Source organism: Passer domesticus, chromosome 3 (assembly GCF_036417665.1).
Source record: "Passer domesticus isolate bPasDom1 chromosome 3, bPasDom1.hap1, whole genome shotgun sequence".
Classification (NCBI taxonomy): Eukaryota; Metazoa; Chordata; class Aves; order Passeriformes; family Passeridae; genus Passer; species Passer domesticus.
The window spans coordinates 118,101,192-118,117,929 of NC_087476.1; the positions used below are offsets into that span (position 1 = coordinate 118,101,192).

General features: G+C 47.8%; 1 protein-coding gene across 2 annotated transcripts in view; it reads right to left on the bottom strand.

The window, feature by feature from the left end:
• Positions 1-16,738, bottom strand: part of SLC24A3 (solute carrier family 24 member 3) — a 118,719-nt gene that overhangs the window by 53,431 nt on the left and 48,550 nt on the right. For both annotated transcript variants that reach the window (XM_064415451.1, XM_064415450.1), the window contains exons 3-5: positions 11,924-12,000; positions 4,848-4,922; positions 677-761 (exon numbers count right to left, since the gene is read on the bottom strand). In XM_064415451.1, coding sequence (XP_064271521.1) covers positions 677-761; positions 4,848-4,922; positions 11,924-12,000 — 237 coding nt within the window. The remainder of the gene's footprint in view (positions 1-676; positions 762-4,847; positions 4,923-11,923; positions 12,001-16,738) is intronic.

The window sequence follows — 16,738 nt, forward strand, 5'->3', positions numbered from 1 at the left end:
CCAACAGAGATGTGGGTGAGTCAGACTGCAGGAACACTTCACCCTCCTAATGTGGCTAGGTACAATATCACTCTAACACTGCCTGCTGTGGGGGCACCCAGGGTTTCCTGGGTTTTGCAGACTTAAGGACTGCTGAATCCCTTCATCACACTTCCCATAAGCAGAGAGCTGCTTTGGAAATGTGATGCTCTGACCAACTTGTTGCTGTAAGAAAGCATTTCAAATCCTCCCCACTTGGGCTTTTCTAGGGAAAAGCAGTGTTGGAAGACTGACTAGAGGGGAGGTGATGAACATGCCACTGGGGACAGGAACAGTGTGCCAGGGTACCAGAGAGGGAAATCTGGGGGAAATCCTTTCCCACTTTGCCCTGGAGCTGGTGTGGCAGGTGGGACACGAAAGTGGACAGGAGAAGATGACACTCTAGGTGAAGCCTGGCTAATGTGCAGCTATGGTAAAGTGCCCACTGGTCCTGGCTTGGCAGGGTCACACCCAGGCCCTGCTGTGAGATAAGAGTACTCCCAGAATCCCTTCACCTGGCGAGGATTCCCCCCAGTCAGTGCCATGTGTGCCCAGGAAGGGTTATAACACACCTTGCAGGCACACAGCAATCCCATTTCAGCTCTGAAAACAGCCAGGGAAACACGCAGGCTTTGGGAAGCAGCAGCAGGCTCCTTACCTATGACAGATGTGAACAGCTCAGGAGCAGAGCTTCCTGCTGCCATGAAAGTTGCCCCAGCCACATCTTCACTGAGATGCAAGCGCTGCAGAGAAACACAGAGTCACTGATTACCACACTGAGCAGCTGAAGGAACTCCACTCCCAATGTTAAACTGCCTGCCAAGAGCAGGTACCTGTAAGGTTTTGGGTAAACAAAGGTTAAGTACAGGGGAAAAGCCACCACAGGCACTGGCTACTGAAGTGAGCATCACCTGGCAGAGAGGGCAGGTTATGCCAGTGAGAGTTTTAGAGAGGAGGAAAAGGTCACCACTCCAGCCAACAGGGAAAGCAGCTTCACCATTCATGGGTCTGTCTGCTCCACAACCCCAGCAACACACACCTTATCCTTCCCCCTTTCCCTGTAAAGGGCAGGGCCAGAGCTCAGGCTTCATTCACCTCCAGCCACCTTCCCTTGTACAGGTTATGCCTTGCTTTACCCTCTCCTTACGCCCTTCCTGCTGGACTATATCACTTACCTCAGTTTACCCTTGCCTTACTCCCTTCCTGCTGGACCACATCACTTACCTCCTGTACTACCTCAGCAGTACCCAGGGACTGTCTAAAACCAGGGGCTTCTGAAAGGGAAAGGGCCCACTGTTCTACAAAAACTTCATCAGCATATGCTGCTTCCAAAGATTTCCTTGGTTAATTACACCCTCTATGTTGTCTGCACTCCCACTGTTCCATCTGCACCAGCTCCCATGGACCCAGCACCCCTCTGCATCTGCTCAGCAGATGCCACAAGGCTCCTTCCCCTGCTGAGGAGGAGCAACACCCAGCTCCTGCCATACAGCCACCACCCCGAGCTGTTACTACACCGAGGCAGCTGCTGCCACTGTGGGAGCACAGGAAAGGCAGCCAGGAGCATGGGAAAGGCAGCTCAGAGTGGTGGGAAGTGTCCCTGGCAGAGCTGGCTTTTGAGGCAGCCCCCCCAGCCTGGCAGGACACAGGAAACCTCCCTCTGTCCCCATTCCCCTGCAGCACTGCAGGGATCCTCTGCTGTTTCATCCTTGCCCAAGGATCTTTGCAGAGACAAGAGAGCAGAAATCCTCATAGCAGCCTTTTCTGAAGATTCCACAATGGGTATTCCTTGCCCCCAAGGGAGGGTGTAACTCTATCCACTGCCCATACAGAGGTAACAACCCTTTGTGCATAAGTTATGGGGACAAGGGAAAAGGACAGGATGTGCCCTCACCAGGAGTGCCTTTGAAGCAGAAGACCACAGCACTGCTATAAAGCTTGTGGAACCTGATAAAATACAGATTTATGGAAAACTATTTTAAACAGGATTAAAACTATTGTGAAAGAAGTTCACAGGACCAGAAGCAGATCCCCAAAGGCCAGGTTCTCCTGCAGGATGCTCTATGAAACTATGGAGACATCCATCCTACAATAGCTGCTGGAACTCACAGTGCCTCTTGAAAGCAAAGCCACCAGCCAAGGAAACCAGCTGTGCTGACTTCCTGGGGGGTGGTTTAATTCAAAGCTACAGCAGGAGCCCTTGAGGACAGTTTCTAGAGAATTCACTGAAATGCACATGATGATTAAGCTGATACAACAGAGCAGATAACAGCACTCTGTGTAGACAGCAAAAATGTATTTGCAGACAAATGTTTGCCACTGACACAGTGTAAACTACCAGGAGTGGGGCAGCCAGGCAAGTGCGAGCAGAAAACTGGTTTAGAAAACAAAATAAAATCAGGGTTATTTCATAAGTCTGAACTAACACAGAAAGTCTACCATAGCAAGTGTTCTGGAGCAAATTCCCATGTCAACACACATTTGGGAGCACAAATGGTTTGTTGGTTCAACTCAACAACTGCTTCCCATACTGGAAGAAGCTAAGCCAGAAAAAGGACATTTGTTTTAGAATTAGAGCATCTAAACTGTGAGAAGATGTAGAACAACTACTGGCAGGTCTTCAAGGCCAAAAAAGCCTTCAGGCAGGAGGCCTGAATTCTCAGTACATAAAATACATAAGAACATTTGAATGTCTCTAAACATCACCTATGGGGTGAGAAAAGATTTTCCTGGGAGAGAATCAAGCAGGAGCAATAGAACAGTAAAAATCTGATCCATTTATGTGACCCATTTTGACAATCCTTAATGCCACAGCACCTTTCTCCTGGACAGCAACTTCTCAATACGAGTACTCCAAATCTGGTGTTCAGTTGCTAAGCTTTCTCTTCTACACACAGTTGAATAAAAATTGTTATTGTCATCTTATTTGTGGTGCTGGATAACAGAATGATTCAGAACAACTAAGGCACACGAGGAATTGTTGTGTACCATTGAGAAGTCAACAAATAACCAAAACAGCAAAGATCTAAGCAAGTGAAAACTGCCTTCTAGGGCCCAGGGTGTGCAAATACTGCAGTAAATCACACAGAGAGGGTATTTGCTTTTTAGACATCAGATGTCTGCACAAACTCAAGCACAGCTGAGAATTTGTCAGAAGAACAAATGGCTGGCATTTGTTAGACCAATTGTAGGGCTGGCCTGGCACTTGTTAGACCAACTTCTGGGAGAAGGTGGAGACACACAGATCCTGCATGTGCAGAGAGTTAGTGACCATAAAAGCCCCTTGTTTGTGACAATGAAGTTTACCACCAGTGAAGTTACAAACTGGTAACAACCCACGCAGTGTTTCCTACTGCCATCTGTAAACACAGTCAAGGATCAGCTTTCCTACTGAGCAGAGCAGGAAACAGAGGCACAGGGAAGTGATGGAGCTTGTCCGTGGCCAGTCAGAGCCCCTGGCAGAACTGCAACAGGAGCCAGTGCTCCACAGACCCAGGTCAGGCCTCTGGGCCAGGAGTGGGGCTCAATCCAAACACACTCATGGGTGGTAATTAACGAGTGTGCAGACAAAAGAAATAACAATCTCCCTCCTTCTGTCTCCCTGTGTCCCTCTGGATGGCTGGCTTGCCTTGGGCATATTGACAGCACCCCAAAATACAAGCCTGTCTTGGACACTGCTCACTCAGCTCCGGCTTTGTTCATCTGAGCCAGCTTCTAGAGCCACATTTCCCAGTGAGGTTCGCTTGCCTGCGAGAGGGGAGGTCGAAGAACTCAGTGTGTTTACATCCCCCAGCATCTCCTATCCCCATGTCCACACCAATATTCCCTCTCCTGAACCTTGCAATGGGGTTCTCCAGATTCAGCCCCAGAGGGTGCAACAACTTTGCAGGACAGAAGCTCTTGCCTTATGTTGTTACCTTTCAGTTACCTCTATACTTAAGCACCAAAAAGTGGAATTCCCTGGGGGTTTTTTTCTTCGATGATGCAAAAAATGCCCGCACAGCAGGGTGCTGATCTTCAAAAATCAGGTTAGTTTAGAGACAGCTTCCATCAGTGCTGTCAGCACAAATAACTCGCCCTGTCAGTTCCACCCCCCTCCCAGGGCCAGCACAGCCCACGCCCTGATGGGTGACACTTGTTCCCAGGCACATGGACAGGTGTCTTCTACAAATGGCACAGACTTCTCACTGCCAAGACCAACCATATTCTCCCCACACAGAGATTTCACTGCCTGGAACTGACAGCAGATATGGCTCACAGCAATTCTGGGCACATGGTCTGGTTTGCTCCGTGGCTGTCTGAGCTGATTTAGGCAAAAATGTACTCCTTGTCTTATAAAATTTAGGCATCTCGACCTTACCAAAGAGGGACAGAATCCCTTGTAATTGCTGGAAGCATTCAGAAGCTTCTTTACAGCTGACCTAGCTGTCCCTGCTGCTTTACAACTTACACCCACACAACACAAGGTCTGACAGTCATGACTGTGAGGGCAGGCTACAAGATCCACGGTTTCTACTGGGGTAAATCACCAGAGGTTTTAATTTGTGTCAGCTAAGGCTGGGGCCTGGCGTTTCTGCAGAGACATCTGCAAAGACACACAAGCAAAAAGCAACAGCAACCAGCACAGTGTGAATGCCTGGAGCACCTGGAGAGCCTGTCCTGCGAGGAGGAACACAGAGCTGAGTCAATGCGCACACGTCATGCTGAGCAACAAGACAAGCAGCACGGGCAACACTGCAGGACAACAGCAAATACCCCATCACCACACCCCAAGGCCCTCCAGAAGTGCTGTGAAAGCAGCACAAGAGCAAGGAACATCTGACACTTACTTCACAGATCTTTTCCAGTGAAGGGACGAAGAAGTCATCGCAGACGATTGCCAGCGCGTAGAACATGTACACAGCCTGCAAGGGAGAAGAGAAAAGGCTGAGTCTGGAGAATGTCACACAGAAGTGAACAGCAGCATCCCAGGTTTGATTTGGTACACACTTTTCAAGAAAAGAAAATGCTCTTGCAATAAGAATTCATAGAGCTGTCTGAGATTTAATTGTGAGATCGTGATGTATCTATCCAAAAGTTCTTATAAACTATCAGAAGCTGCCAACAATTTATCTTCACTATAAAGGCTCCTTTTTTTGGTGGTTTTATTTTTTTTTTGTTGGTTTTTCTTTGTTTTGTTTGGGTGGTTTTTTGTTTGTTTGTTTTTTTATTTTGTTTTTTTTTTTTTTAAATTCTCTGGACATTGCTAAGCCACACTGAAGTATTTTTGCCTTCCTTTTTTTCCTCGTTGGGCAGTGCAAGGCTTTTTTTTATCACTCTGTTCTATGAAAGTCTAAACCCTGGAGGAGTAATTTTTGAAATCCAGTGTTCTGAAAAAGGGAAAAGGAGATTGTTTTTCTGGACTGAAGTGCCCTGCCACGTCACCTGGGTGCCAGTGGTAAATCTTACTGAACTTCACATAGGAACAAATAAAACCAAGGAGGAACACAGGACTCTAAATAACACTGGGCCAATCAGTTCTTTAATTTCATGCAAGAAGCATTTAATCTGGGTTTCTGTACTATTAAACAGAATGTGCTGGGGCCTGATCTGTGCCCCGAGAGGCAAACAGCACAGTGTGGCTCACATCCCTGCAGCAAAGCCCTGGAGGGCAACCTGGCCCATCCTGCCCACGGGGAAGGAGCTCCCTCCTCACCCCGACACAAAGACTGCCACTAGATGGGAAAATGCCCATTGGCACAGGGGAAAACCAGGGGAAAAGTGTGCCAGGCACCAGCAGAGCACACCCCCCAGCCAGGCTGAGTCTGCCTCCCAGCCCTCTCTGGTTTTCTGGCACGGACACATCCAAGACCTGCTGCAAGGACCAAAGACAGCTCCACCTTTTTGGTGTCACCTGCCAAGGACCAGCACAGAGTTACTTCTAAAAGCAGTGCAGCTCCAGTGACTAACTACAGCTGAGAGAAGTGGCCAATATTTGTAGACACACAGTGTATTAATCCTAGGGAACCACAGTTCCAAGCACATCACCAACAGATCCTCTGGCTTTGCTTGTTGTTGAAGTCCTGCAGAAGCTCAGGCAATGCGTGGAGACCAGAGTATTTTTTTTTCTGGAGAGAAAGCAGCAAGAAAAATGGCCTCCAGGTTTTTTGTTCTTGTTTTCACTTTCCAGGAACAGATTTAAACCCCCCAGCCCCACCAAAAACACAGATTCTCATTTGCCAGAATCACAACTTTGCTGCAAAAAAGCCAGTAATTACTGTACATCTCAGCCATGAAAACTTTTCGAGCTCAAAAATAATTCAAGTGTATTTTTTTCAGGATTAAAGGTGGGAATTTCATCATAACAAATTATTTTGACACAATCTCGACACAGTAAGTGCTAGAATGTCACTTGGATAGTTTCTGTGCTTCTTTGTCCCTCGTCATAAACATGAATATGTGTAACTTAGGTTTTTGAAAATCTTATGCTGCAAAACAGCCCTGAGGACCACAAGAGTAAGCAAAATTCCAGGTCTCCAGCTCTGCAGGGTGAAGCAAAGAACCTGATCTTACACAGGGAGCACCAGCTGCTCCAATACCAATTGTATGAACAGAGATAAAGGAAGATAGGAACAAGGATCAGAAAGGGCTCCAGAGAGTGATGTGGCCAAATTCCATTGAAATACAACGGATAGAGGGTGCCTAACTTCAGCCTCGTTTTTGATCTGCTAATCATATTAATCTGCAGTGAGTCATGCCCTCGCTGTCCTGTCCAAACACACAGTAATGCCTCTCAAGAATGCCAATCTGTCCATCAGCATCATTCCTGTAAAGTGAGCGTGTCCTCTCTGACACGATCCACACCCACGGAGCACAGGGCTCCACGTGCCTGCTGGGCTTCCTGCAACCTCCCAGAGACAGGCAAGGGAACAGGGGCCAAGGGGAGGCAGCATCCCGTGCCCCAGAGCCCAGGCAGCTCACCCCAGATGCCCCCACACGTGGCACACACACACTGCACTGCACTGTAGGTGTCCACAGATGATGCCACACTGCACAGGGCTCAGCAGGGGCAAGGCACCCACCACATCTTCAGTTCACACAATTCCTTCTCTGGATTTTTAGATACACATCCCAGGGGAAGGCTTGTGTCACTTCCAGTGCACACAAGACTGCCAAAGCATCTCCATGTCTCAGCACTGAAGTGGAATCTCATGGTGTCCAGGTTTTTAGAGGGCACAACAACCTTCAAGGGTGACAAGGGAATTTTGTTTTGTCCGCCCATGCTTTCTCATCAGTAGGATCAGGTACAAGACAAAAGGCAAAAAGGGCACTGAAATGAGTATGGAATGGAAAAATAAATGGGAAGGAACTGTCCTCCCAGGCTGTTTTTCATCCCCCTCAGGAGTGGGGACTGGCCCCTGCTGCAGAAGCTGGAAGCACAAAGCCAAACCTGCTGCACTCCTCGGGATGGGTGCTAGCACAGGGCTGACAGCACTGACTGAAGCCCACATGACCTGTACTCTCCAGCATTTACCTTAAACACCTCATTGCTGTCACAACTCTGGTTTTGGCTGTGAGTCTTCCCTAAGTTCATTCAAGTGGCTTGGGTGCAATGAAGTGTAAAGCGTCAGAATGGAAGGAGTACCTGGCTAAACCCCAGCCTTGTCCACAGACTAAATCACTGGAAGCTACCCACAGTCAGTGAACACAGGAGGATAGTAAGTGTAACTTCCTTGGAAGCTCTTCGGGCTTTTTGGTGGGGCTTGTTTGTTGGCTTTTTAAACAAACAAAACAAAGCAATGTTTAGAGTTTGGGCCAGCAGGAACACAAGCAGGAGGAGGCTTTTTTATGCAAGAGGGAGGAAGGCAGGAGCATCAGGGAGGTCAGTCTGCATGGCATGTCCCGTGAGGAGAGGGCCAACAGCACAGCTGAGACACTCAGCATGATGAGGTGTTATCATCTTCCACCTAAGTCATCCTCATATTCCACCAAGGAATCACATGGATTTTTCCTGCAGCACATGGCCCCTTGTCTTCACAGGCACCATGGGAGCAGCAGCTCTGGAAAGGAGCAGGGCAGCACGGACTGAAGGCTGCTCCACCTGAAACTGCCACTGGGAATTAAGGTGATGGTTGGGGGACATGGAATATGGCCTGTGCAATGGTAGCAGAATACAATGTGGAGGACTCAACACACAAAATAAGGCTTCACCTTCACTCAGTTGTTTTCAGCTCCTAGTGATGATATGGGAGTCTTTAGCCAGGCAACACGCTTTAAGAAATACACTCACTCCTCCTCCCCCAAAGGACATTAAAAAATTAGGAAAATGCAATGGCCCTGCATAAAAGGATTATAAATGCCAGATTAAGTACTACATTAGGAGTGATTTTAAAATTATTCTAACAAACAAAGATGCAATCTCTGCATCAAAGGTGATTAAATTTCTTATTCAAAATACCTGTTCCACCATATAGAACATTGGTCATTTTGGTCACAGAAATGGTAATTTTTCCTGTTTGTCCAGCAGTCCTTTGAGCTTCCCATAACAGTCTTCACACTCAAACTCAACTCGCTTCACTGAGCGAAAGAAGCTTTTCAAAAGACAGCATAATGCCGTAGAAGCAGCAATCCCTACAGCCCTGCCTGCTTCCCAGGGGGCTGTGAAAGGCCCAGGTTGTTGCAGGCAGCATCAGCAGGGGTGCCTCTGCTGCCCCACAGACCCTGCCCTGGGGGGCAGGACTAGCAAGGGGCCACCCCTGAAACCACATTAACCAAGCACAGGGCCTTCTCAACTCTGCATTACAAAGCCACCTAAAACTCCACTGTTTGAGGGAAATTAAAAAAACCCAACCAAAGAGGAAGCCACAGAGCCCAGGTTGACTCCAGCCAGCAGCGTGGGTACCATGATGTGCCCAGCAGTGCTCCCACAGACAGCCAGGGCACTGGAGAAATCCACCCCCTAAGGAGACAGCCCTGTGCTGCAGGATGAGATGTGTGTGGGCATTGACCCGATGCAGAAATGGAGACAGGGCCCGTCCAGGGTGACCTACATTTCCTGAGCGCCTCGCAGGAGGGAGGCAGGTTCCTGTTAGAGCCCCGTTCCCATGGCTACGGGGAGCAGGAGGGATGGCTGAGCACAGACACTGCTCCTCCACCCTGCCCAGCTCTGCCCATGCACAGGCTCCTCACGCTGGCAACCCAACACATCCCGGCTCTGCTCTCCAGATCTGCTGGAGGAGGCTGGGGAAAGGGGAAGCAACACTGTGCTGTCAAAAACAGCAGGGTAATGCAGAGACCCAAACCCCCCATTCTCAGCTGCCAGCCAAAACCTTGGGAATTTCTCAGCAAAGCCATTTCCCTCCTGTCTCGAGGAGGTAACTGGTGCCAGTGCCCCTGAGCATGGCAGGGCTGAAGATCCGCACAGGGACATCAGCTGGAACAAAATAATAAGGAGGAAAAGGCTAAGAGAGCCCCTACACAGCCTTCCAGTACCCGAAGGGACTGCAGGAGAGCTGGAGAGGCACTTTGACAAGGGCTTGGAGTGACAGGACAAGGGGGAATGGCTTCATGCTGACAGAGGGCAGGGTAGATTGGGTGTTGGGAAGAAATTCTCCCCTGTGAAGGTGCTGAGGCCCTGGCACAGGGTGTCCAGAGAAGCTGTGGCTGCTCCTGGATCCCTGGAAGTGTCCAAGGCCAGGTTGGACAAAGCTTGGAGTAACCTGAGGTAGTGGAAGGTGTCCCAGGTCATAGCAGAGGAGCTGGAACTGGATAATGTGTGAGGTTCCTTCCAATCCAACCCACTCCATGATTCTACAAACAGTCATGTTAAGATTGCACAAAGAAGCCCTTGGGTGCTGGGGAACTCCCAGGCTGCAGGAACAGCACCAGACTTAAAATCCAGACCCTGGCCCCTCCAAACTGAACATCCCAAGTCAGTGACTTAGTGGGGAGTTACTAGCAGCTCAGCCTCTTCTCAGAGGGGACATGGAAATTATGAATGGCAGTGAAGCAGTCAGCTGCTGAGCTCTGAAAAAGTATCCAGGAGAAATTAAACACCATGACTCCAACCTGTAATATTGCCTAAAAGTGGCCCACTTCTTCAAACCAAAGTATTTTCAGTTCAGACCTAAAACTAGTGCTGACCTGCTCCGTTTTTCATAGATTTTTCAAGTGTTTAGGAATTAATTTTTATCTTTGTGAAGTATCAGATCATGTTTAGTACTTCACACAGCCCCACTGAGAAGATTTGCTGGGGTCTTTTTTCCCTTTTTATTAAACAATAGGGAGAAGATGCCCTGGGAAGCCTCCTGCTCTTCCCCAAGGTCCCAGTGATAGCTTTTGTCCCATTTCTCTGGCTTCTGATAAACCAGCTTTGCCTTGATGTCTTTCAGAATTAAACATGAAAGTATAGGCAAAGGAGCAGAGGACAGAGAATAACATTTTTACTGAAATGAATAGAAACTGTTTAAGGGGAGGTCACTAACATGAGAAGCATGGTGGTGACCTCTAATCACTACTGCATTGTTCTTCCTACCACTACAGAGCTCCTTTTTGAGTCCAGTTTCTTCAAACCCATGAAGAAACCTCAGTAGAGGCAAAAAAACCCTCTCTGTCTGTATCCTCTTTCCCCCAAAAAAGTGCATTTCTGCTTCTCCTCTGATTTCATCACACGTTTGGTAACTGTATTTCTGGGAGGTAAAAACCAGGACTGGAGGTTCATTGTCCCAGTACAAAGAGCACCCCTTCCAACACAGGTTGCTAAATGCTTTCTGTTTTCTCTGAGTACCATTTTTTTCTTTGACAAGAGGTTGTCTCCAGCTATCCCAGTACTGGAGAGGCTGAATCCAGCCAGGTCCTGCACCTCAGGGACCACAAGACAAAGAGTGGTCAGTAAATTCTCCTAAGTCCACGGAAGTGCTACAGAGAACAATGGAGCACCCATGGAACAATGGATTGAGGGAGCTGCCTTGCTGTTTGCTAGCAGGGAAGAAACTGAGTACATTTCTGCTGGGACAGTGGATGCTTTCCTACTTCTCATTAAAAACAGATTTTTCTTTTTATTCTGAACTAGACAGTTCAGTCCTCCAGACTCCATTTTGGGACATGTTAAAGGCACATTCAGCCCATTCAGAACTGAATTAATATATGAATTTTTAGGAGTATTCTTCTTGGTGATAAAAAATCCAGCTCAGGTCCAGTGCTCAGTTTCCAAAACATTTCAAAGCTCAATGTTCCCATGGAAACTTGAGATTCTTGAACTTGCCAGGCACGGTCAATAGCAACATTACTCAACAAATTTCTGCAGCTATTTAGCCAAAATAAAATCCTCACACAGAGGGCTCACATTAAAATACAAAATACAATCTAATTTATATTCAAAAAGAAATCATGAATCACTTCTCACAGCTAATGGTGACTACTCATTTAAGCTGACTAAAAATTGTTAGAAGCTTCTAAACATTCATTAGGAGCAGGTATTTTCTTGGCTGCTTAAGAATGCTACTAATGTAACTCAAAAAACTGATAAAGAAAACTTTGGAATCCACATAATGCCATGGATATTTCCATGTCAATTATTCTATCCCATAAACTTCAGAGTACTTCTTGCAGAAGAAGTATCTTTTAGCTCTCTGACATTTAGTTTTCATCTTAAAGAAGCCTAACTGTCCCATTTTCAGGACGACTTTCTCTTTCCTAAGGCCTGACATTCTAACGGTGTCTACAGAAAAAATGAAAACGGGAAGCGAGTTTAAACCATCCTTCCATTATTGACTCCCCAAAAAACCAAAAAAAAATCACATCCCTGACTTCACAGTCCATACAGGAGATGGAAATGCACCAAAGAGAAAATAACTTCAATCAGAGCTCTTGAGCACACCAGGCCATGTCCACGCCAGCAGAAGAAAGGCAAAGTCACAACACTTACACAGAGGACGTGCAGGACAACTGCTCCATGTCTCCTGTCCTCGTTCGTGAAGATGTCATTGGGGAATTCATGGAGAGCTGCAAAAAGTGGGGAGGGGGGGAAAGAAAGCTCAGATGTTTAATCAGCTCCTCACACCCGCCCCACATGCTGGTCGGTAACACAGAGAGAGGCTGCCCAACCCAGCCTTGCAGCCACCTGCCACAGGCTCTGCCTCACCTCCCTGGGGCTCAGCTTACCTTGTCCTCAGGCACCACCTGCCCCAAAATTCACTGTGCCATTTCCTTCTGTGGCCAGCACCACCCTGTGACCCACGGATGCCCCCCTAGAGCACAGCACGGCTCCTTCCTCGAGGGAAGCAGTCAGAGCTGTCCAGAGCAGGTGCAACAGCTCCTGGAGGGCTTGGCAGCTCTCTTCCCACTGCCCAGCAATCCACAGAGCCATGGAGAGGAGCACAGCAAGCACTCCACAGCCTTTGCTGCAAAGGCACTGTCACAAGTCACTGAAAGACAAATTCCCTCCATTTGCTCAAATGCCTTATTACTGCTCTGGATGTTAATTGGATTATAAAGCTCTTAAGGACAGCCTGCCAATTAGGCTGCAGGAATGGCTTTGGGTTATAAATCAAAAAGCCAGTGTGAAGACGATGCTCTAGCATTCAAGTGCTTCTCAGTAATTCCAGATTTTGAAACAACAGCTTTCTTCTAATGGTCAGCTCTTCACATTCAGCCATCAGCTGGAAAAAATCAAACTGCCTTTCACATCTTTAGCAGGCTCTTTCTGCCTTTCACATCTTTAGCATTAATAAAGCTCCAGCAATAGGGACTTAATTAGCAATTGCACAGAAGATTAAATGGAAAAACAACCCAGCTCACACTCCTGGTTTTGCTGCCTCTGAAGCAATAACTGAGCAAAAGGCAGCTACATTTTAATTTTGTTCCTCATGCAAGCAACAGCTCTACCCAGGCCCTGCAGCAGAGGAGGAAACCACTCTTTTTTACATACAGTCTTTTACCCAAAGGCTCAGGTTATTACTGTTAATTGTATTCTCATGGATTGGAAAATTCTATAAGGAGTCCTAACAAACTAGCAGGAGCTACTGGAGCAGAACAGACAGCAGCTTTAAAATATCTGTAGCAGAGGAACACAGCAATACCCTTCTCCTTTATGAGAACCAGGGACGCCTGTGACTTTTTATCACCAGCCAGAACTCACCTACCAGAGCTGTGTCAACTTCCAGGAGCTGTGACCACTTCCCTCTGAGGCAGAATTAGTCCTGCCAGGCTGCTTCCCCTCCCACCCCAGCACATCTGCCGTGTTAGAGCTGCCAAAGGTTGCCAGAAACAGGTGTGCAGCCTAAGGAAGTAGGCAGGTACCCAAGGGAGGCACCAGCACAAGGACAGGAGTGAGGAAAACCCCAACAAGCATCACAAAAAACACTACAGAAGCTGAGAGACAATGAAGGCAAATCAGGTGGAAAGGATTCATCCTTCCTCAGCAAAACATCATTATGTGAAAATCTGATGTTTCCCTCAAAGCTTTAAGAAACATTCCTGACCATTCCCCGTTCCACAAGTGAAGGAAACAGGGGGAGGTCTGCCTGCAGCAATATGCAAACTGGATTGCCAAAACACGTGTGTGTGCTTCCCCTCCTCCTGCAGCTGCCTCTGAGATTTTACATTCATTACAGACAGATGATAAAAATACAATCCCTTTATCAAGAGTCTCTGGGAGGTTCAAGGAGCCTGAAGTGAACCTAAGGTAAAGGCATATGGGGAAAAAACAGTACAAAAATAACATAAGCTGTCTCTAGTGTCAGTGGCTGGGAATCCTGGCCCTCCTTCCTGTGCACAGCAGAAATGCCCAGTGCTCCCTCAGGTTCAGGTTCCCACCCCACACTGGCAGGAAATGCACCTGCTTTGCAGAGAAAATCCAAAATGTCCAGCAGCACATCCCCCCAACATCGTCCAAACACAAACACATTCAGTGGATTACACTTGGAAACATGCAATTATAAACTAATGTATGCAAATTTGAAATCTGCTGCATTTTTATTAGTTGCATCAGGTGCAGATGAGTACAGATAAGAGAGCTTTGCAAAACACAGGAGCTCCTTTCTAAGAAGAAATAAAGGGTGCTGCTGAACACCACTCCAACAACAGCTGCCCTATTTAGCAGATCATAAAAGCTCAGACAGTTTGTTATTGCACCAAAGAGTCCCCAGCCTTTGTCAGAAAATAGGTGCAGATTTTGCCAGGTTTATTTTGATTGCACAGAAAAAAAGCACCCAACCACCCTGCCAATGAACCTAAACTCAAAGAATAAAAGACTTCTGCCTAATAATCCACTCTGGTCCTGCAGACTTGGCAGGTATCAGCCTGGAGCAGAGGAAGGGCAGGGTCTTTACAGTGCTTAGCACTTCCCTGGTTACCTCCTGCATTGTGGGCATTAGGCACAACTCCAGGAGCAGCCCAGCTCCCAGCACATTCCCAGTGCCTTTCCCAGGGCGTTCCAGCCCTTGGACATACACAACTCAGTCTCAGTTTTCAGTTCCCGAGGGTCACATTCCCAGAAAACCGAGGTCTGAAGCCTGCAGCTCAACACCACACTCCTTCCAGGGGTGCAGTTCTACCTTGCACTGGGGCAACTTGTAGAACCACGAATGAACGTAAGGATTATTCACATTTGGAAGCAACTGGAATTAGGTGGCCATTAGCAAGGTATGGATTGGACTTGGAAAGGGAGCTAAATATTACAGGAACAGATGACATTAGGTGTGAGAAGCTGTGCTCTTTTGCACTTGACTCCAGGTGTTCTGACAGGCAGTGGCTGCTGTGCAGCACAGGGAGCCCACACCTTTTGGAGACACCATCAAAAGGGTATGGCCAGATTCAGAGGAAAAGTCTGGACCTACACCCACCGAAAGAAAATTATTTTGGTCATAATACAATGAGCTGGAATTAATTCTTGTCCTGTTATTCTCAATTAGTGTGCCATTCTGTAAAATTGGAGCCCTATTCAGCCCTGGCCACAGGTGATTTACAGAAGGTTCTGCATTGGCTGGCACAGCACAAACCTGTCTCTGCCCAGGCCAGGTGTGCAGGGAAGGTGCTGCTGTACCAGTCCTTGGATGTGGCACTTTTCACAACCCCCTTCCCAGCTCCTCCTTTCCCTCTCACATTTATTGTTCCCATCTCTCCAAAAGGATTACTTTTCAAAAAATCCAGCTCTGTACTGGATCAATAGTTCTAAATGCTGCGACATCCACTTATTTTTTTTTAACAAGTCTTTATATTGCTAGCCAGTGTATCTACTCTGGGCACAAGAAAACCCTTGGGAAATCTCCCACAGCTCTAAGAGATTAAAGATGTTCAGCCTGGCCAATGAGTTACCAGCACAAAAAACTCACCAATTTACAGCCTTGGTTCATTTTCTCATGCTGTCCCCAAAATTCTTTCTCTGCAAATTCTGCTGTTGTCACCTATGAGGGACAGATGTTAGTGGAGCAGACCTTGTGATGTGCACCCAGACAAGGCCTTTTGCATCCATGCTGACAGCTTTTTACACAGGGAAACAAAAGCAAACTTTAAAGCAATTAGTCACCTTTCTCTCAGTACACTCAGGATCATTGTTTTAAACTCAAGCTCGAGATTGCTGCTGGGTTCAGCAATCAAACCTGCCTGCAGAGTGTTTCACCCAACTCCCTGACCTCCAGCAGCATCCCTGGACAGCACCTGCCCTGTTTTACTGTCTACTAAGTGAAAATGCTGTTTGCACTGCAGTGGCATGAGCCAAAATGCAACGAGAGCCAAACCATGGTGATACATCAATAATAAAATATTTTGCTAATGTTTCACTCCTGTCTCCACTTAACTGCTGCAAACCAGCAGCTGGAGCAGCACGGGGCACAGAGCCCACAGCACATCATGCAGCATGCCCAGAGGCACCACCCCACACCTTGCAGTGGCTTTTCCAGGCTCTGTGCCTGGCCCCTGGGGGGACAGCCATCCCACAGAGGTGGCAGCAAGAGGCAGAGTGGTGGGAGCACCTTGCTGAAGCTACTGAGGCTGCCCAGGTACCTGTTCACAGGTGCCTGGGATGAGCCACACAGAGTAGGTGTGGTGTGAATAGAATGGGAGAGGTCTGTGTTTCTATTGAGAAAGGAGGGAGGAGATGGAGGAATATGAGATGGTGAACTCTGTGCACAACGGGGATTTCAGAACTGGCAGCTCATTTGCATGGGAAGTGAGAACAAAACATCACTCCCTGCTACTCTGGAGGAAGCACTGGAGAGAAATCACAGCCTGAAAACAGCTGGCAGAGCTGCTCCCAGGGCCCTCCACCCATGGAGCAGCTGGCATTGCAGCTCCTGGGAATCTCCACTGCTGCCTTGCAGCACCAATTCCAGGAAGGGCAGCTCTGGCCAGGCCTGTGGGATTGGGCTGCAGGGGTGTTTTACCTGGGTGTAAACACACACACAGCTACAGCACGCATGGTTCTGTGTCATTCCATACCCTTCTGGCTGACAGTTGTCCAGAATTTCAGATGTTCAGAACTGCGCAGAAATTGCAAAATGCATTTCCTTTGACAGAAGCACGTGAAAAGCCCAGCCCTGCACACTCCACACTGTGGTCCCCCTTTTCTCTATGCTCTCCTGGCTGTGTGCTGGGTGACACTGTGCCCCAAGAGTCAAGTCCTGCTCCATCACGGGCTCTTTCTCTATGCCAGCTGCACACACACTCTCCTGATGCTTTCCTCTGCTGCAGGAAGTACAGCTTTGAAGGAACAAACCCCTAAACACCAGCTGAGCCCTTGTGA